Source organism: Poecilia reticulata, linkage group LG3 (genome assembly GCF_000633615.1).
Source record: "Poecilia reticulata strain Guanapo linkage group LG3, Guppy_female_1.0+MT, whole genome shotgun sequence".
NCBI lineage: Eukaryota > Metazoa > Chordata > Actinopteri > Cyprinodontiformes > Poeciliidae > Poecilia > Poecilia reticulata.
In genome coordinates this window covers 15,031,073-15,053,286 of record NC_024333.1, presented here as the reverse complement: position 1 = coordinate 15,053,286, position 22,214 = coordinate 15,031,073, and the positions used below count along the sequence as shown (strand labels likewise).

General features: G+C 37.3%; 1 protein-coding gene and 2 long non-coding RNA genes across 5 annotated transcripts in view; 2 read left to right on the top strand and 1 right to left on the bottom strand.

Annotated features, from left to right (window-relative positions):
* Positions 1 to 22,214, top strand: part of arnt2 (aryl-hydrocarbon receptor nuclear translocator 2) — a 165,462-nt gene that overhangs the window by 79,380 nt on the left and 63,868 nt on the right. For all 3 annotated transcript variants that reach the window (XM_008405011.2, XM_008405010.2, XM_008405012.2), the window contains exons 7-11: positions 3,139 to 3,204; positions 3,839 to 3,924; positions 4,626 to 4,702; positions 5,171 to 5,305; positions 19,901 to 19,975. In XM_008405011.2, coding sequence (XP_008403233.1) covers positions 3,139 to 3,204; positions 3,839 to 3,924; positions 4,626 to 4,702; positions 5,171 to 5,305; positions 19,901 to 19,975 — 439 coding nt within the window. The remainder of the gene's footprint in view (positions 1 to 3,138; positions 3,205 to 3,838; positions 3,925 to 4,625; positions 4,703 to 5,170; positions 5,306 to 19,900; positions 19,976 to 22,214) is intronic.
* On the bottom strand, positions 7,993 to 8,475 carry LOC103462319 (uncharacterized). The gene is made up of 3 exons (XR_533322.2): positions 8,452 to 8,475; positions 8,260 to 8,373; positions 7,993 to 8,174 (listed from the first exon to the last, which is right to left on the bottom strand). It is a non-coding gene; the product is annotated as an uncharacterized LOC103462319 (long non-coding RNA).
* LOC108166182 (uncharacterized) lies at positions 11,335 to 15,989 on the top strand. Its single transcript, XR_001776456.1, has 3 exons — positions 11,335 to 11,799; positions 13,783 to 13,857; positions 14,772 to 15,989. It is a non-coding gene; the product is annotated as an uncharacterized LOC108166182 (long non-coding RNA).

Below are 22,214 nucleotides of genomic sequence, written 5' to 3'. Positions count from 1 at the left end.
TAAACATTTTCCAAAACTGTAGCTATTTTAGTACAGTATAATACATCTCATCTGTGCAAAAAATAACAACAATAATCTSGCTTCTCCTCCAACTGCAGAAATGCACCCCTCAACAACCGTTCAGAGCCAGGAGATTGTCTCAAAGCAGAAAATGGCAGAAAAACAATGTACTGTTCTAGGAAAACAGTTTATCTGCAGTCATCACTGGCTATGCTGACCTTTACCTTTTCATTAATATCTTCAAAGCCAAAGCAGCACAAATGAAAATTTTTGCTGCACAAACCAGCACAATAGCCGAGTTGATTGACACCCATTTTGTCTGATTTGAAGAAGGTGGAGGGCTGGTTCACCTTGGATCACCTGACCTTTTGACCTTTACYTTTTCATTAATATCTTCAAAGCCAAAGCAGCACAAACGAAAATTTTTGCTGCACAAACCAGCACAAACGTAGCCGAGTTGATTGACACCCATTTTGTCTGGTTTGAAGAAGGTGGGYGGGKGGTTGACCTTGGATGACCTCTAGAAACATTTCTTTATATCTTTAAAATGATAGCGGCACAAACAAAAAATTTTGCTGCACAAACCAGCACACACATAGCACAAACGTTTGACACCAATTTTGTCTGATTTGAAGAAGGTGGGGGGGCCAACTTCACTCAGGTTCCTGACTCCACTAAGGGACAAGGGTGTAAGAAAATGGATGCATGGATGGTATTTCAATACAGTTTAGTCCCATTTAAGTTTTAATTCGGCACACAAAGATTTTGGTGGATTATAAGTAAATGTCAATATCTGTGTTTTTCACATTCAATTTATATCTTGCAAATTCACTAAAGCTGCTCAAGCGCTGGAATAATGTAGGCAACTATGTGTTTGGTTCGTTTATGTATAACCAACACATCATCCGCATATAGTGCCACTTTGTGTGCATCACCAGAAATGGTTTTACCTTATTGTCTGTCTGCCTTATTAGTTGGGCAAACGGTTCTATGTAAAAGGCAAACAGAGAATCCACATCCTTGTCTCGTTCCACGCTCTAATTCAAAGGTATTTGACAGATGTCGATTGATTTTTATCCGTGCATTTGGTTTTGTGTATACTGACATGACTACGTCAATAAAATTGGAGTGGAAACCAAAACGTCTCAAGTACTTTATGTAGAAAGTCCCAGCTTATTGTATCGAAAGCTTTTTCAGTGTAGAGGCTGATCACTGCAGCTGGTGTTTGGCATTTTTTAATATGGTTCAAGATATGCAATGTGCAACATATATTATTATGGGTTTGTCTCCGTGAAATAAAACCGGTCTGATCTGTATGAATAAGTTTTGGGAATATCTCCTGTATTCTCCTTGAGAGAATTGATGTAAATTGCTTATAATCAATATTAAGTACAGAGATAGGTCTGTAAGAACTGCAGCTCAGATGGTCTTTTCCTTCTTTTGGAATAACAGATATTGTAGCCTTTTTCCATGTTGGTGGCATTTTACCCTCTTTCAGAGCCATGTTAAGAATTTGAAGGAGGAATGGTGATAACTCTAACTTAAATTGCTTGTACTATTTGGACGGAAATCCATTTGGACCAGGAGATTTATTTGTTTTAAGTTTTGTAATGGCATAAGAGAGCTCAAGCTCTGTGATATTATCCATTAACCTTTGATTTTGATAATGCAACAATACAGGTAGGTTAAGTTGTTCCAGGAATTGTTTATAGTAAGTTTGGAAAGCTTGTGGATTTCATTTTGTCTATATACATACCTCTTAGAATTTGGGTCCCTTAAGAGTTTAGAAAATTTAACCCTCGATTCATAATATTTTTGTTTAGTATAACTCATCTGTTTTCGTATTAAGCATTAAGTTTGTTTCTTAATATTTCAAGCTTTATACTCTGTTCTGGTTTTAATTATTTCTTATGTTTTTGTCTCAACCTCTTTTATTTTATTTTCTCTTTTTTTTTGGACGCAAAAAAATATAATTTCACCCCTCATAACTGCTTTTATTGTATCCCAAACTATTTCTGGACTAACCTCTCCGTTATTGTTTTCTTTTAGAAATATATTTATATCAGATTTGATTAGTTTTATAAATTGGAAGTCATTCAGTACACTTGTATTTAATTTCCATTGTGTACTTTTAGGGTCCTCATCTAATTTTAAAGTTAACAGGGGGGCATGATCAGAGAGGTCAATGTTGCCTGTCTCACAGTTACAAATCTTATGACAATTTCTTTTAAAAGTAAAGAAATAATCTATTCTAGAATATACCGTATGTGCATGAGAAGTCTGCACCTCTAGATATCTATAACACCATATTCTGACATGAGATTTTTAATTTTCTTTAGAAAAAAATGTTTGGGGAATTTGTTTTGATGAGTCCTGCCATGGATTGAGTCTTGTATTCCAATCCCCTCCACAAATAAGAATACCCGTTGATTAGTGATGGGTCCGGCAACACCGATGCATCAACGCATGTGTCAAGCTCCATAGACCAAAACCCGTGTCAGTGTGTGTATTGGTTTCAGCAAGTCACGTGACCGATACAGGAACTGTTTCGAAATGACATTAAAGTGCCAAACTGTGTTTATTTTGGGTGAATCTCCGTAATTTAATTAATTTAATTCCCTGTTGTTGTTATTAATAAATAATTATTTAATTGAATTGAACCAACATACGCTTCACTTCCCCAAGAATATACCAGAATTAGAATGAGTCATTATCGCCTTACCCTGAATGACCCAAGAATTTCAACCTGTCATTAATGCTAAATACAGCGAGGCTTGTTTTAAGAACCAGTTAGTGTAGGTTTCTCTTAGATAATTTCTGTTAATATGATTCAGAAAGAGTAAATATTGATGTTTTAATGCAATAATGGGCCCCATCCAGGTGGCGAGACCTGAGATTAGATCGTTCCAAAGTCCAACAGTAGGGTCCTCAAATGTCTTCATGCTTTGTTCCGTTATGGGACAGAACAAAGCCTCATGAACCTTTGTTCATGAGGCAGGGGACATCTCTCTTGTTCCATTCACATCTTCTCACAGTTTTGACATGTTTAACACAGGTTGTGGCATTTACAAACTGTTCTTAAATGTTCCAGTGTATGCCGTCATGAGTTGGAGTCTCATGTGCGTGTTTGTCATTTAGGTGTGGAAGTGCACCACTGGATCACATCTCCCTAAATCGTCTGTCTAACATGAGGAAAAGATACAGGTAGAGTCTGAGTCCAAAAACAGCTATGATTCAGAATTTTAGTGGATTTTGACTTTATCCTTTGTAAAATATGAATAATGTTTTGTGATAACCAATAGGGAAAGAAACATAGTTTTCATAGTAAACTGCTTTTAGTAACTTTGACATATGCAGCCTTTTTCTGCCTCACTTTTTATATTCAAAGTCCACGATAAAATGTTTTTTTTTTTGTCAATGCTGAGGCTGCAGCACATGTCTAATATTTAGATAATTTTTTTATGCATAAAGAAAGAATTCTGGGACAGAATGTTTAAGCCGGAAGTGGTACTCGAGACTTGATTTTCATCCAGCAGCCCACAGAGATGTTTCATTGCACTGCAGTAGATGTGAGCATGAAACAGAAAACACACACACACACCAAACACACACACACACGCACACCCACACACACACATGCGCACGCACACACACACACACACACACACACACACACACACACACACACACACACATAATGACTCTTCTGTCAGACACATGTGGTTTATGTGTAAAAAGCCTGTATGAAAGAGAGTAGCAGTTATATTGTTGTTTAATCATCTGTATGTTTCACCCTAATCTGCAGCTGTGTTTCTGTCCTTCCATGTTTGATTATCAGGAATGGCTTGGGACCATCCAAAGAAGGAGAGGCTCAGTACTCTGTGGTGCATTGCACTGGGTACATCAAAGCCTGGCCCCCTGCAGGTAAACAGATGTTCTGCAGCTGCAGTTGGGCTTTCCCACACAACTCCAGCAATTTGACATAGTTTGACCTCTGTTCAGATAAATGCTTCCATCTAGTTTTGTGAAATACTATTATTTTGTCTAATCAATTTCTCAGCAAACATTTAGATTTCTGTTATTTTGATGCCAACACAGAGGATTATTTCTGGGAAATTTCTAGGAAGCTCAGATCTCTCAGTGCAACTACCCAAACTGACGAATTTTCATAAAGAGTGTTTGAGTGGAATGAGAAGCCACTTTCACACAAATTCAATATCTGAAGACAGGAAAAACAGTTACAAGTATTAGCATTTGGTCCTGGTGGATCAGAGCCAGGTTATGAGTTGAGGTTCAGTGGATGAGAAGAAACAAAAGCAAGAGACAAAGCAGAGTGGGCAAACTATTTCAGAAATGAGCTGGAAAATGTTGAGGTGTATGATCTAAATGTTCTCCTGAATAGACTCTGCTCTGAGTAACAGAGAGCGATTCTTTCGTCTTCATGCTCACACTGGCTCGGACACTGTCTGCAGCAGGTTTAATCATCACTTCCAATTAGTTCCTCACAGAACATCACTAAAGCTCTGGCTTTTATTGCAAAATATAGTCCTTTCTCCTTTATTCGTGCATTATTCCTAACTCTCATTGCACCTGTTATGACATCTTCCTTTCCCTCTATAACTCAGGCATGACCATACCAGAAGAGGATTCAGAGGCGGGTCAGACAGGAAAATACTGCCTGGTGGCCATTGGGAGACTGCAGGTGTGTTTCAGCTCAACCACTATAACAGCAGACTCAACTCCCACATCATGACTGCACAGCAGCTTCCTCTTTGATCTGCCTAGAACTCTGACTCTTTCCACATATCAACATATAAGCCTTGCATTCCAGTGTCCCAGAAGAAGTGATGCCATGAGAAAATGCCCTTCCTGCACATTAACCACCTTTTGATCATTGGCCCTCACTGTCAAATAAAACCAGCTCATTATTATCTGGTGTACATAGACAGATGGTCTACTGATCCTTATTATGAAAATAATCACATAATGACACAATTACATTGTAGGTAAGTATCTTCACACTGCAGTTTAACAGAACTGACAGCAGCTAAATGAAAGCCAAAAACCAGCACACAGTTCTGTGGTTTTCTTATTATTTCAACACGTGTGGCTTTCTTTAAGACCTATTCTCCATTGCTGCATGATGTAGTGACCTTTGCGTCTGTTTCAGGTAACCAGCTCTCCAGTCTCCATGGATATGAATGGCCTCTCAGTTCCAACAGAGTTCCTCTCACGTCACAACTCAGATGGTGTCATCACGTTTGTTGATCCACGCTGCATTAACGTCATTGGTTATCAACCTCAGGTAAGCTCTCTAGGATTTCACAACTTCCTTCTTGTAGATGCTGTGTTGCTCCTTCAGATTTTCAGAAACGTTGTTAGAGAACACTGGCTGGTACAGTCAAAACTGGTTATTTTCTTTGGTCATTAAAAAAGCTGCTAACACTGCTTTACGTATGTTTGTTTTCTAAGATTTTACTGAATCATGAAGAATCAGTGTTTATGGCTACATAAGGAGGCAAAATAGATGTTGGTTTTTCAACCACTCCTTTGAGTGCTCAGCAACATGAGGTTTCCAGTATATAGGTGCTGGTCAAAAATTATAATGTTATTTAAAAGTTGATTTAAATCAGTAATTCCATTCAAACAGTAAAATTTGTATATGTATTCTGTATTCATTTCATACAGACTGATAAATTTCAAATGTTTTTCTTTTAGTGTTGACGATTATTACTGACAATTAATGAAAACTCCAAACTCAGTATCTCAGAAAATTAGAATATTGTGAAAAGATTCAATATTGAAGACCCCTGGTGCCACACACTAATCATCTAATTAACTCAAAACACATGCAAATGCTTTTAAATAATCTCTCAGTCAAGTTCTGTAGGCTACACAATCATGGGGGTGACTGTTAAGCCTACAGTTGTCCAAAAGATGACCGTTGACATCTTACACGAGAGGGTAAGACACAAACGTCATTGCTAAAGAGGCTGGCTGTTCAGAACTCCTTGTTCAAGCACATTCATAGAGAGGAGAATGGGAGGAAAAGATGTGGTAGAAAAAAAGTGGACATGCAATCAGGATAGCCACATCCTGGAGAGGATTGTGAAACAAAACCCACTGAAAAATGTTGGGGAAAGCTACAAAGAGTATACTGCAGCTGCTGAAGTCAGTGCTTCTAGAATCACCACACAGATTTATGCAAGACATGGGTTTCAGCTGTTACATTCCTTTTGTCAAGCCACTCTTGAACATTGACGGCACAGAAGCATCTCACCTGAGCTAAAGTCAAAAGGACTGGACTGCTACTGAGTGGTCTAAAGTTATCTTCTCTGATGAAAGTCAATTTTGAATTTCCTTTGGAAATCAAGGTCCCAGAGCCTGGGGGAAGAGAGGAGAGGCACAGAATACATGTTGCTTCAGGTCTAGTCAAAGTTTCCACAGTTAGTGATGGTTTAGGGTGCCATGTCATCTTCTGGTTTTGGTCCACTGTGTTTTCTGAGGTCCAAGATCAAAACAACTGTCTACCATAAAGTTTTAGAGCACGTCATGCTTCCTATTGCTGACCAACTTTATAGAGATGCAGATTTAATTTTCCAACAGAACTTGGCACCCGCACACAGTGCCAGAGTTACCAGTACATGTTTTAAGGACCATGGCATCCCTGTTCTTAATTGACCAGCAGACTCGCCTGACTTTAGAATATTTTCCGTATTTGACCGGTTATTTTTTTAAACGACTGGAAAATTTAAAGCCCGTCAGTCATCTGACAGGTTATAATTAACACCCTTGACTGGTGCACATGTGCAAAGAGCTCATCGCAGAGGCAACTAAAATCAATCAATAAAAATCCTTTTTGAATATCATCTCATGAACACTGAGCTAAATGGGTCTTTCTGACCAGGAGCTGACAGTGTGTTGAAGAGATATGTACCGGACGCCTTGGAGCGCGTCTGGTTCAGAAGCGCATTACAAACCTTTGGTAGAAATGGCACATTTAATTTCAGTCTCCATTACATACAGAACAGAGAAACCTAAAGAGAATGCAGCGTTGTTAATCCATTTATAGTCTAAACAGAGGAGCCGGCAGTTTATTTTGAGGAAATAAATAAAAGTGCAGAAATTAATTAAGCCGTAACATGCGCAGTCCACTGCACAACCAATGCGGACGCGTCTCCGCCGCTGCGAAGAATTAAACTTAACTCATCCTGCACTGTAAAAAAAAAAACTGCCTCAATTTACGGTAAAAAACTGGCAGCTGTGGTTTTTCAAAATACGGTAAAATACTGGCAACCAAAACTGCCAGTTTTTACCGTGTTTTCAAAATACGGTAAAATACTGGCAACCAAAACTGCCAGTTTTTTACCGTATTTTAGAAATACGGTATATTAACGTTTTTTTAAGAGTACGGTAAAATTCTGGCAACAAAAACTGCTAGTATTTTACCGTATTTTTAAAATGCTGAATTTTACTGTTTTTTAAAAATATGGTAAAATTCTGGCAACCAAAACTGCCAGTATTTTACCGTATTTCCCAAATACGGTAAAATACCGTATTTCCTAAAATATCTTAAATAAAAAATGTAAATGTGGTTTTGCCATAGTAAATACGGTCATGCTGCCTAAGGCCTATGCCGTGTTTTTCACTTAATTATATAAGTGAAAAACACGGCCAGACTGTATGATATATTGACATTTTATTGTAATAAAACCCCAAAAACCTTATGGTAAATTACTGGTCACTGTTCTTACCAGCATTTGACCATAAAAAAATAGTACAACACACAGGGAAGTGTAACTTGTCAGCATTTCTATACAGAAAGTTAAAAAGAAAATAAATTCAAATTAAACAAAAATACAGATTACGAGTAATCCACTTAAAGAAACTATTTCTATTTTAAAATTTAGTTAAAAATAGAGCCGATTCTATTTTCTGTCCAGTTTCCTCACGGTATTACTGAGATCTGGAAAACAAAACAAACAAAAAAAAACAGCATGTGTCCACATAAGACATAACCTATTGTAGAAGAAAAACCGGTGATAAAAGGATTCTTGTTCTGGGTTGAGAGTAACAAGTCACCAAGTTCAGATTTTGCTCAGGATGGTTGTAGTCTTCCCAGTCACAGGTTGAACTTGAGACTCACATGTTGTCAATCGGGTGTTTTCTCTCTGCTGGAAGACAAAGAAAGCAAAAGTTAGAAAGATGCACTACATGAACATCATATAAATGCACCATTCGCTTAAATGTTTGTTTCACCTTTGTTGACTTGCATATGGAGACTTCAACCAGGCGGAGTGATCATTTCTGACTGAAAATTCAGTAGTTCTTAAACTTTTGTTTGCTGTCGACAGGTGTGATCCTCTCTGCAACCTGACAAAATACACAAACAAAAAACATAAATAAAAACAAATATAACTGTTCTAGGCAATTTATGAAATAGATACTCACCATTTATCTGAGTCTCATGAAGTTGTCTTCAAACATTTATGTAAGTTACAATTCCTGCAAGTTAGCAGAAACAAAGCTGTAAATGTGTACACTTTTCATACAGGCAAACAAATAGATACACCTGAGACAATTTATGCTATGTTAGTTTTTCTCAGTCACTTTTGGTGCATTTCTCAAGTCATTGTTGGCATTTACAAAACGGTAAGCACATTTCTCAAAACAATTTGCAGAAACAGCAAAAATAGCATTTGTTTGCTTGAAAAATCCTTAGTTCAGCTCTCAAAATTCTGTCAGTTAACATATGAGTGACTCAAAATAATAAGTTATAGTTTCTCTATGGACAGATAAGACTTACGATAAGAATTGATTAGTCATGGGAAAATTCACATTTACGCTTTTGCTGTAATTCATTGATGGACCATGCTATGGTGATTCAGAAAGAAAAGACAGAAATGCAGAGAACAAAAAAAAGTAGAAAAGGAACCACAGGACAATCTCCTCATGGAAAACTGTACAGTGCTGTAGAGATGTTATAGATACTCAGGACTCACTTGGGAGCAATTTACCAATTCAGGACAGATTTAGAAAAGAATCAATTATAAATTAATTAAAATATGATTGACATTATGACAACTTTAAGACTTATGCATGTTAAGACTTACACAATGAACTTATGCTGTTTTGTAAGTTGAGAATTCAACAGAGACGCGTTTAACATATTTTGATCAACACAATTAAAGCAAATTACAATGGGGGAAAAGCAGAGAAGTGCACATAATCAGCTACATGATGTACAAAAGCAAAACTTGCAAAATGAATGAGAAACTCATTTTTTGATGTGCAGAAGTGACACTGAGAAATGCACCCAAACTGAGAAAAACTGTAAAATATTAATATTTAAATTCTCTTATCTTAAAATCCTTCAACTGTCATGGACCCAGTGACTTTAGTGCAAGTATTTTGGGGGTGAGAGTCAAGAGGTCAAAGGAAAATATTAAATATTAGCTCTGATGCCAAGCTTTATACTTCCAAGTATTACCAAAGTATTGAAACAAAAGCTAACGTGATCTTCACAGATTTAACTTGCATGCATGAACATCTCACACTCAAAGTAATTCAAATTAATTACTGAACCAAACTTGGAAAAAGTTGCTTCTRCCATTAACAATAACTTTAAGCACATGCAGTCTAAAGTAGACCAGAAATATAATCTATGCAGTCGTTCCTACAGAAACATTAATGGAAGTGTTGCATCTGAGAAAATTAAATGTTCCATATAGTAAAAATATCTAGCTGCAGTGCATGTACATKARCAGCATGGCTCAGAAATTACACATTTCTTTATCAGTTGGTTAAAGTTAGCTAACTTCAGTTAAAACCGTGAAAGGGTCTCACCTGTGATGCAGARWTGTGTTTCCTTCTCCTCCTCCTGAAYRCGCAAAAATAGCARAAGCTTGATTTCAAAGACAGCAGCCGCATCCTGACAAGGACCAGGCCTRCTAGGCTCTCAGCACCCTGAGCTAGCACCTGCTAGTTAGCAGCCTTAGCTAGCGCACTGTGACTTTACTGTGTTGAGTTCAGGACACCACAGTACCACCACTGTGGTGTCAGGAAACTGTGGTGCAAGTTTCTTTTAACACAGTTAAAAGAAACTTACTGCTGATGCTGAAGGATCAAGCAGCAATACAAACTAGATAATTATTTGTTTACATGACAAATAACAGTCTCCATTTACTGTATTTACCACAATAACAAAATGAAAAATTCTATAGAGTATTCTCTACTAATAGCACAATATTTAAAACCAAGTGTGGGATTTATGAAACTTCAATGAAGGGTGACTTCACAACTTTTATCATTTTGGATAGCACTAGAATTGTTTTTTATTGAAGTTTCACATATCAGATAAAGGTTTCACAAATCCCACACTTGGTTTTAAATATTCTGATGTGAGTTGAGAATAATCTAGCCCAGATTTGAAGAGTCTAGGTGTTGTAGTTTTTTAGCTAGAGTAAATTAAAGACGCTGATGGTAGTGAAAAATTAGGTGGAATTGCCCTTTAGCCATTTCCCAAATTGGAAGCAGCAATTGGAAACCAACTTCAGCTTCATCCAAGCAAGAGGGGCTAACATACAGTTCTCTTAATGTACAAGAAATCTATGGTCGGCATAAAATTAATCTCAAATTCATCATTTAATCAAATATTCTCATAAATGATGGTGGCGTTGGCTGTAGGAGTTAGCTTTGCAATCGGTGAGTTGCCAGATCGATGCCTGGTCTACTGCTGAGATTTCAGTTTGGTGTATTAAAGGCATTATTAAAAAAGAAACCAAAATATCACACCAGCATTCTGTTCTTTGTAAAAATTAATTTTGCAGTCTTGTTTATGGTTTTACATTGTAGATATAAATATCAGCAACATTTTTAATTTTCGCTGATTAGTACTGTTAAGTTTAGGGTAATTAACTGCTGGCAATATTACAATATTTTTCTACGAACTTTACAATTACTTATATTTTTACAATATATTTCTGTATTTTCTACATTCATGACTGTCAAAATTACTTAGGATGTATGTTTATTGAGTAATGATAATTCCACGTATTTTCTAAGGTAGTATAATGCTTTGGATATTACAGTCAGTTTCTGTTGGTATTTTACCTTTTTTTTTTACCATAGATTTACGGATTTTTTTTTTTGCAGTGTCGACTTGCTGTAATTCCATGTATTTTCTACGGTAACAAAATGATTTGTGTGTGTGTAAAATGTTTTGTCCGTGCGTAACAGAATTTGTGCGTGCGTAACAGGACTTGTGCGTGTGTAAAAATATCTATGTGTGTGTAATACTCGATTTGTAAAACTTAAAAATAAAACAAACCTTCTCCTACGCCTATACATGTTGAAAAAGTACACCCAAATCACCTGGTACACACACATAAAACTATATTTACACACAAATCCGGTTACGAGTGCACAACTGTTTTTGAGACTCATTTCACGCTTCGGGGAAGCTCCCAGATTTGTGTGTACATGGTGCGTTTACATGCTAGTAAAAGCTGGGACATCTGAGTTTTACTCGGAGTCTAGTGTTTTTATCCTCTGAACGTTTCTCACTGTGCTTGTGCCGAAGTGGCAAATACGTTAGTTTGCTGGAAAACGGTAGTTCTCAGCACTTCCTTATAATATCCTAAAATTATTTATAGACATATTGTGCGTTTTTGAATGGTACAGGAGACTACTAAGTGGTCTGAAAAAGGACCACTGGGTGGCGGAATGGTTCGCTGGCCGGAAAAATAGACAGGCAAACCCAGAAGCAAGACGGAGCGTCCAAGTGATCTGTCCTCTGAAGTAAGTAGGAGCTAAACCTGCAGGCTTTGCTCTCCGATTATAATGAGACATGGAGTAATATAAATGATTTCAGATTACGTTTTATATGTCTGGTATTTTGATACTCGGCCCTCCTCATATGTTTCTGTTAGCGGGAGCTAATGTTTATGTGAGCTATGCTACGTTAGCTGTTGGGAGCTAATGTTTATGTGAGCTATGCTACGTTAGCTGTTGGGAGCTAATGTTTATGTGAGCTATGCTACGTTAGCTGTTGGAAGCTGAGTCCGTGTATTTTTATTGTCTCACTCTGCAGTTTGATAATCTGTCTTCAGTCTAGGCCTGTCACGATAACAAATTTTGCTGGAGGATTAATTGTCTAAGAAATTATTGCGATAAACGATAATATTGTACCTTTTGACACTGATTTAATGGAAATGACTAATAATGCATGCGATTTCCTGCCATAGATAGATACTTTATTTTTAAAAGAACACATAACACTGGCACTGATTAACTAAATAAACAAAACAACCCAACACAAAAATAAAATGGATTCTCAGTGTCCATTAACAAAAAACGTACTTGAATAAAAACTAAACAACATAAAGCCAAAGTGGAAATAAATACTGCATTCAACCAAAAGAGTGCAGATTATGAAGTCTGTATACTATATTGCCCTTCAGTAATCACTAGATTTAAATGGATAAGATGGGCACATCCGACTACCTAATGCAGTAGTTCATACTACACGATTTTTTTCCCCCTTTTTTCCCCTTATAACAATCTTAGATCGTTGGCCGATCCAAGATTGTCGCTGGTGATTTCGTAACTGATCATCCTGCAGTGTGTGGTGTGTTAAGGTAGATTGTCGTGGCCGCTCCGATCTAAATCAGGGTTTTCCCCCCGACTGGGAGCTTAACGCTGAATGTGACAGGTAGCCAATCAGAAAGCGCGGATTCTCCTTCGTGATTTCTGAGGGGAAATTACGGAGGGGAATACCAAACAGCTGACACGGCGCAACAGAAGTCCAGCGGACATTGGAGATATGTGGAAACAACATTAATATTTATTCAACATTTCGTGCAAAGAATATAGAAATGACAAGGGGAGGAGTTGGAGCCAAATTGCTACCGCAGTTGATAAATCCCGAAGGTTTTCAGCTGTTCTTCATTAACGTGACATAAATAGGTTATAATGATTTTCATTCAGTCAGGACTTTACGCTGACTCTAGCCACATGCATCACAGGTAGATTCTAGTAAAGCATTGATTAATGCCTGATTTTAAAATTACAAGTCCAGTTAACTCAGTGCTTCTCAATTCTGGTCCTCAGGCCCCCCTGCTTTGCATGTTTTAGGTGTTTCCCTTCTACCACACAGTTGGATTGAATCTGTGGGTGATTAACAGGTTTCTGCAGTACTTGATGGTCATGCAGTCATTTGAATCAGCTGTTCTGGAACAGAGGCACATCTAAAACATGCAGAGCAGGGCGGCATGAGGCCTGGAATTGAGAAGCACTGAGTTAACTGAACTTGTAGGCATTATTTTTGTGCCCATGTGGCTGGACACCACACGTCACGGCAAACCCGATCGAACCATTATACCTAGGATTTCTGTCGGCTAATGTGTGGTCTCTCAGGTTTAGAAAATGGGCCAACAATCGGCCGACAACTCGTGTAGTGTGTGCTGGACATTAGACTAAAGAAATTAGGAAGGGAGGGTCAGTGGAGAGCACCGGAGTTTAGCCTTTTTTCATTCAGTGTCACCAATAGAAAGAAAAAAAGGCAGGAAGTGACGATAAAGCCGATAATTAAAATGAGGTCGATAGGTTTAATTTATTGTCCGATTAATTGATTTATCGTTTATCGTGACAGGCCTACTTCAGCCTTAACTTTATCCCAGGTTGATCTAGTTTTATGATGCTGAAATCGGCTAGCATGTTCAGGAGATTATGTCATTTATGGATGTTGGTCACTAGCGCTGAAACCGTATTTTGTTGCTTTAGCAGTAATGAAGGTAGACCGGGACCTGCAGAAACATCATCTGCTGCAAGATTTTATTCACCAGAACAAACTGAAAGGTACGTCATTTTTGTTGACTTTTCAACATACTTAAGGATTTAGCCTAATGTTCACACATAGGCCTGTTAGAATAATCAATTAATTGGATGATAAATTTAAACAAAGTAAATCATTTCCATTGGCATGATTTATTGTTTCTCTTTTTTTCTCTCTACCAAAAACTGGATAATAAAAGTCTTCAGTTTGGTACTTTGGTCTCGGTTAGACCTTATATTGAAAATAAATTTTGTTTAWAAAGACTTCAAAATTCATTAGTTTTATTTATTCTGGATATTAAAAATGTCTTCCAGTTCCAGTGTTAAATGTTCATTAGAATTTAAAGTCTAAAGACCTTTGAGAATGTGTTGCATTATTATTTCGTCATTATCATTATATTACTTAAAAATGGTCTCAAAAGAACTATATTATCGTTTGTTGAGAACTTTTACTTATACAGTAAAAATGTTTCATGGTGACAGACCTATTCACACATCCTCCAGAATCTTTAGATTAAACTGTGTTTGTGTCTGGACCCCATTTCATTGACCCTTAAACAAATATATACCTCGTCTGCTGTTTCTGTTTGTCTTCATTTCATGTTGATTAATGTAGATGGTAAAATATATTCAGATGGTTTAGATTTTCACAAGCAGTAAATTTCTTTCTCAATTGATATTTTGACACAATTGACAGCTAATAAACACATACTTAAATAAATATGTTATGCATTTATAGCACCACTGCAAAAATAGCCTTTACAGCAAAACATTTAATGTAAAACATTTGGTAAATATAAAAAGAAAAAATTCTACATACATTGTGATGATTCAAGTAATGTTCTGTCACAGTCAGGTCTGTCAGTGCATCAGCTGATCAGGAAAATCAACATAATTTTTCTAACACTGTCTATTTGTACTTTTCTCTGCATCTTCAGACAATCAGCAGCTGAGATTCAAGGAGGTTCAACACCAAAACCTGAAGCTTCAAACTGAGCCGTCAACTGAACCAAGACGCCTTTCAAACTACAGTAGTTAACCTGCTCTGTTGGTAGACATTAGGGGGTCTCCTCAATCTGTACAGACTGACCTTGGTTGTATTTGAATACACAGCTTTACGGTGTTTTCTTTTGTTAATTGATTATAGCAAATATTTGAACATCCATGTAAGTTTTAAGACATTTCATTGTTAACTTTAGGTAGCTGTGAATTCACCCATGTTAATCTGAACCTATTTTGTTAAAGATTCAACAGATTTGTTGCATTCTTAAATATTTAATCTGTCCTTTGTGTGCAGTGAAATGAACATTAAAGTTAATTCAGGAAATACTTTTGTCATCTTCTTTCTACAGTATAAATTGAATGATGCCTCTATTAAAATCATATATTTGTGACATCAAACTTTTTTCTGTCATAAAGCAGTGGTCAAACTATGGCTAAATGTTTGTAATTTACTTTCAACAAATGGAAACCAAAATTATTTTAAAGTAAAGACACTATGTAAACTCCTCATGTACCTCAACACAGGTAAAGTTTCCACTGTATCCAAGTAAATGTGATTGCAATTGAATGACAATTGGAGGGCTTCAACTCCAGTTCATAAGTTTCAGTGTCCTCCAATCTTTAGATGTCTCTTCTTTAACACACTTGAGTCAAATCATAAGGTCAGAGGTCATTAGCAAGACTCTGGAGAACTTGACTGTCCTAAGCAGCCATTTAAATTCAGGCGTGCTGGACCAGGACGTATCTAAATGTTGCAGGACACCAGACATCGATGCCTGGATCTGAGGATCCTGTTAGAAGATCAGTGTGTTCCTGCAGCAGCTCCATCGGATCAGAAGATAGGTGAGATCTGAAAGATCCTGATGTTCCAGAAAGTGAAATAACACCAGAACCAATCCACCAGTTAGCCATTTTGTCCTGTGTAGAGATAAATATAAAATGTTATTTATACACATAGAAAGTCAATAAACTAGAATCGAAAGGCAATTTATTTCATTTAATTTTATTCACTTAGTGAATAAAGTAAAAGGCAAATAAGAATGTCTCACAAACTATATATACAAATATCAGTCAGCAACATGACTTAGGAATTTGATTGGAACCTTTTGGGCAAAAACAGATACTGTAAGAACCACACCGATAATTTTTATGGATTAAAGACTCAAACTGTGCTGAGTGGGAGAATAAAAATCCACGCTTAGCTCTCAACAGCTAACATAGCATAGCTGACATAAACATTAGCTCCCACTAACAGAAACATATGAGGAGTATCATAATACCAGACATATAAAATGTAATCTGAAATCAATTATATTACTCCATGTCTCATTATAATCAGAGGGCAAAGCCTGCAAGTTTAGCTCCTACTTACTTCAGAGGACAGACCACCGGGACGCTCCGTATTGCTTCTGGGTTTGCCTGGCTATTTCTCCGGCCAGCGAACCATTCCGCCACCCAGAGGTCCTTTTTCAGACCACTTAGTCTCCTGTACCATTCAAAAACGCACAATATGTCTATAAATAATTTTAGGATATTATAAGGAAGTGCTGAGAACTACCGTTTTCCAGCAAACTAACGTATTTGCCACTTCGGCACAAGCACAGTGAGAAACGTTCAGAGGATAAAAACACTAGACTCCGAGTAAAACTCAGATGTCCCAGCTTTTACTAGCATGTAAACGCACCATCTACACACATCTTCCCCGAAGCGTGAAATGAGTCTCAAAAACAGTTGTGCACTCGTAACCGGATTTGTGTGTAAATGCAGTTTTGTGTGTGTGTACCAGGTGATTTGGGTGTACTTTTTCAACATGTATAGGCGTAGGAGAAGGTTTATTTTATTTTTTTATTTTTACAAATCGAGTATTACACACACATAGATATTTTTACACACACACAAATCTTTTTACACACGCACAAATCCTGTTATGCACGGATAAAACATTTTACACATGCACAAATCATTTTACACACGCACAAATCTTTTTACACACACACACAGATATTTCGAGACTTTTTTCACTCCATACACATGCGGGCTGCAAAGTGAGATACAGGTGATCGGTTTTGGTGATCGGCAATAAGAAACCACGATACTTTTTCACGGAAATCGGACGATTTTGATCGATGGCCGATCGATTGGCACACCTCTAATATTAGAATTATATAAAAGCTTCCTCGGCACGCAACCAGATGGCTAGAGGCAATATTGCGATGGCAAATAACAAGGGGAAAAAAGGGCATCCCTGCCTCGTGCCCCTTCCAAGAGGAAAGAGTGAAGACACCATGTCATTTGTTTTAATTGAGGCCACAGGTGATGAGTACAACAGCTTAACCGAAAGGATGAAATCATTATTAAAACCAAATCTTTCCATTACTTCATATAAAAAACCCCATTTGACCCAGTCAAATGCCTGCGTCGAGAAATGCAATTATTTCAGATGATAAGGTGCTTGGTGTATGGACAATATTGAGAAGACATCTGGTGTTATGGAATGACTGTCGCCCAGTTATAAAGCCTGGCTGATCTAATGAAATAATGAGGTGGAGTACTCGCTGGAGACGGGTCGCAAGAATTTTAGATAAAACTTTCAAATCTACATTAAGGAGGGACATGGGTCTATAGCTGCTACACAATGAGGGATCTTTATCATTCTCAAGAATCAGGGATATTGTAGCCTCTGATAAGGTGCTAGGCAGACGCCTGTTTAAGAAGGCCTCATTATACACGTCTGTCAAGACTGGCACCAGAAGATCTATGTTGGCCTTATAATATTCTGAAGAGAAACCATCAGGGCCAGGGGATTTGCCCGAATTTAAGGCTTTTAACAAAGCTAATGAGCAGAACTCTGATATTCACCTTTAAGGCTTCCCAGAGGGTACTTATTAATATATTAGGTGAATAAAAGTGATAAAAGTAAAGTGAAAGCTGATTCTTTAAAAAAATATTTGTAGTCCTCCTCGGTAAGCAGCATAGAATTAAATCTCCAAAATTTAAAACAATGGGATTGACAGACCAGTTCTAAATCTAAGGAAGCTGGTGCCTGGTCACAAGCTTTTATTTCAGAAAGCAGTCTGATGTCAATAAGGAAAAAATCTATGCGTGTATAAGTACGGTGGGCATGGGGAAAAGAAAGGAAAACTGCTTAAGTGCCAGATTCCCATGTCTCCACAGATCCACTAGTCCCAACTGAGTTTTGAAAACATTAAGGGTTTTAGCAGCATTAAATAATAAGATTGTTTTTTTTGAGGATCTGTCTAAGTAGGTCATATTAAAGTATCCCCCCTAAATTATAGTTTTCAATATCAGGCATAGATGAAAAAAAATAAATCTGGACACAAAGCTATAATTATCCCAATTTGGACCGTAGATACTAGCTAGTATCACCAGAGAGTTTGCAATTTGCTGAACACAATTATGAAACGGCCCTCCGTGTTCGCTATTATTTTTGTGTTGTTCAAACATATTATTACAAATAAGTATGGCTGTTCCTCAAGCCTTTGCATTGAATCTAGAATGAAATACATGGCTAATCCAACTTATTTTAAGTTGCATTATCTTCCTATTACGAAGGTGTCTCTCTTGTAAGAAGATTATGACCCTTTTAAGTTGCTGCAAATGAGCCATAACCTTAGTAATCTTTTTTAATAGAATTTATTCATTTCATTTAAAACAAAACAGATGCTATACATACAAAAAAGAATATACAAAACACAAATAAAATGAAAGGTAGCAGAAGAAGAATACAATTCTTATTAGTATCTGCCCCCTTTTTCCAAAATAAACAAATTCAAACTGATAATTTTCAATTAATTAATAAATAATTAATCTTGGTGACATTTCCCAAACCTCTCACGTTTCACGAAACAACCCTAAAATTATTACCTGTGTTGGTCATACCTTACTATTCCCGAAGAGGTATATACATTACAGTAACAGTTAAATCAACATAATATCAAAATACACATCAGGATAGATATGCTGCCTCTGAATGAGTAGTCTATTGGTCATCACGGCCATCACAGTCTCTATAAAAATAGTCAGATCTAGAGCTAATTTTAGTTGTACAGATTAATCAGAAAAACAATAATCAAGTGAGTCAGCTTTGCATTAAACAAACTATAAAGAACTGTTTGAGTTCTGGAAGTGGCATATTTAATAGCAACAATAAATTCATCCATCCATCCATTTTCTTACACCCTTGTCCCTCAGTGGGGTCGGGAGGGTTGCTGGTGCCCATCTCCAGCTGGCGTACCGGATGAGAGGCGGGGTTCACCCTGGACAGGCCGCCAGTCTGTCGCAGAGACACACAGGACAAACAACCATGCACACACACACTCACACCTAGGGGCAATTTGGAGAGGCCAATTAACCTGACAGTCATGTTTTGGACCGGAGAACCTGGAGAAAACCCATGCATGCACAGGGAGAACATGCAAACTCCATGCAGAAAGACCGGGCCGGGAATTGAACCCAGAACCTTCTTGCTGCAAGGCAACAGCTCTACCAACTGCGCCACTGTGCAGCCCCAACAATAAATCCAACTAATAATTATTCCGCTGGTGGACTTGAGCTGGACAGATGAAGAGAACCAGTATAGTGCCTGGCGTCATCAGGTGAACCCAGGAACTTTCGACTCCCATTCTCGGACATGATCAACAGTTTGGCTGGGTAGCACAATGCAGGCTTGAAATACTGATTCTGAGGAAATTAGAATATTTTGTTTTCATTAGTTGTCAGTTCTAATCATCAACATTAAAATAAATAAACATTGGAAATATATCAGTCTGTGTGCAATGAATGACTATAATATAAGTTTCACTTTTTGAATGGAATTACTGACATAAATCAATCTTTTTTCTGATATTCTAATTTTATGACCACATGCAGTCATTCAACCTTTTTTGCACACACTTATTATGAGCTAATGGATTGTAGAGACCCAGAAGAGCAAAAAATAAATAAATAAATAAATAAAAGATTTAAAAAAAGGAGATGGAGAAATTATTCAATCTCTTTTTGTATGATAAATCTTTGTTAACCTCTTGTTGTCCTAAAACTGTAGGACCTGCTAGGAAAGGACATTCTGGAGTTTTGCCATCCTGAGGACCAGAGTCACCTGAGAGAAAGTTTCCAGCAGGTAGGTTCGATGTGTGGCCAGTCTTTACACCTGGCAAGTTGTTTTTTTCCCCCTGCTACTCCTGTAACTGGAAGAGGAGGGATGGATAGATGGATGGACTACTCTCTGCTCGGATCAAACCTTTGCTTCTTCTTTGCTCGATTTCAAATTCTTTTCTGCTCTCTCAAAACAAAAATGTACCATCGCCTGGCATTGTTGCAGCCAATAGAATGAAAAGCTGTGTCCAAAGGCCGGATTTGTCGCCACGCAAGACCTGTCCGAATTTGAAGTCTCAAATATCTGCTCTATTCGTCAATACATCACCTAATTGCTCATTTTCTGAGATGTCTGCATTAACAGTGGCTTCCTTCACCAGCCCACATTTCTGTCATTGCTAACTAAGTTGGATTCAATTTAAACAGGGTGTTTACACCTCAGTGAAAGAATTTAATAGTTGATTGAAAATATGTGCAGTAAACCCATAATTTGGTTCAGTAATTTTCTGAAGAATAATTTTCCTAAGATTTGAAATGGATTCAAATAAACTTGAATCAAAACTTGAGATACTAGTCCTCATATTTGTAGCCACTTTTGTGCCAAATAGATTTTAGACTATCCCCTTTTGTATTAGAAGTGTGGCTGGTTAAGCTTTTGTAAATCAGGAAATTAACCATTTTTACCGTACTTTTATCCTTTTTCAATCGTTGTCATGCTGGAGAAGAAAAACACATTAGCCAGATGTTGGACAATCAGAGTTATAATCATTCAGGCAAACAAAATATTTCTGTAACCTGCAGAGTTCTAACACTCTGCTGCATCGAGCCTTCACTTGTACCGTTAAACTTATCCTGGGGGTCAAATAGAGGTCAGAATGCAAAGGCAGTATTATAATATTATTTATTCCATTAATGAAAATATTACCATTATCCTGATGTGATGCAGGAAACTCATCAATCTGAAAATAAACATGCCATAGATATTGATTGAAGCTATTAAATTTTAAATGACCAATTGTTAATTTAGTAAGGGCTTCTATATTACTATTTCAGTCATGCAGGAAGGCACAGTATAAGAGCTCATTAAATGAACTCACAATATACCAACGTCAAATGAATAAATTCATAATTAACCATATCTTTAAACCGACTAGGAATTAGAGTCAATTTTTTTCTCCACCCCCTGTTGATAAAATTTAAAAATTTGAAAGCAATTTTGCATTTACTATTCTCCAAAACTAAAATTTTACAGGGTGTGTTGCAAGTTTTCCTATTGCTGTTTGAGCTCAAAATTTAGACTCAAAGATCACCTCTTCTCTTTTTTTTTTCAGTTTTGCTCGCACGGCGGCGAGGAAATCAAACACAGCAGAAAATCAAACCCAGCAGACAAAATCAAAAACTTCCCACATATTATAATTTCCCAATGTTGACCATGGTTTTGAAACACATTGCAATAAACAGAAAAGAGTACATTTAAACATAACGTCTGCTCAGCGGCAGAAGCTTACACACACAGCTAACAGATACACACAGAGCTTTACACAGAAATGGATCCACACTTTTCAGCTCCTATTTTTGTCCTCTTTTTAACACTTATTACTTCACTTATTACTCTATAGAGGATCAGATCGCGATCAAACTTTATCTTCTTCATCTAATCTTTTCCTATGGAGGACCGCTCTCAAACACCTTGGGTTTTCTCAAGAAAAGTCTCAGATTGGCTAACCAGTTCTTTTCTGATGGCAGTACTCCCCGAGGGTAAAACCGACAAAACCTAGTCTTAATTTTCTCCGCGTCCGGCAGAAGGGGGGGACGGCCAGCTCCCACTGCAAGCCAATCGACCTTTTACTTTGACTCTTAACAACTGAACTCTTAACTTTGACTCTTAACAACTTAACGTTTAATTTTAACTTTAGCTTTAACTCTTAACAACTTAACTTTTATATTTTAACTCTTAACTTTACTCCTATGGACAACTTGAAAGCATTTAGACTAGCGGTTCTCAACGTGGGCGGTACAGCCCCCCAGGGGGGGTTCAGAGGACGGCAGGGGGCGCTGGCGGACATTTTTACAAAAGGGGGGCGTTAGGATGCCTTTGGGGGGCGTTTGGTCGAAGGTAAACTTTACACCTTAAATGCACAACAATGCCAGTTTAGACTTTGAGCAACTTGGTAAAACTGTATTGTGTAACATCAAATCATGCTTGACTGCAACTGTATCGATGGCAGTTCTTCTTCTATTCAGTGTTTGTTAGCTTCTGTTAG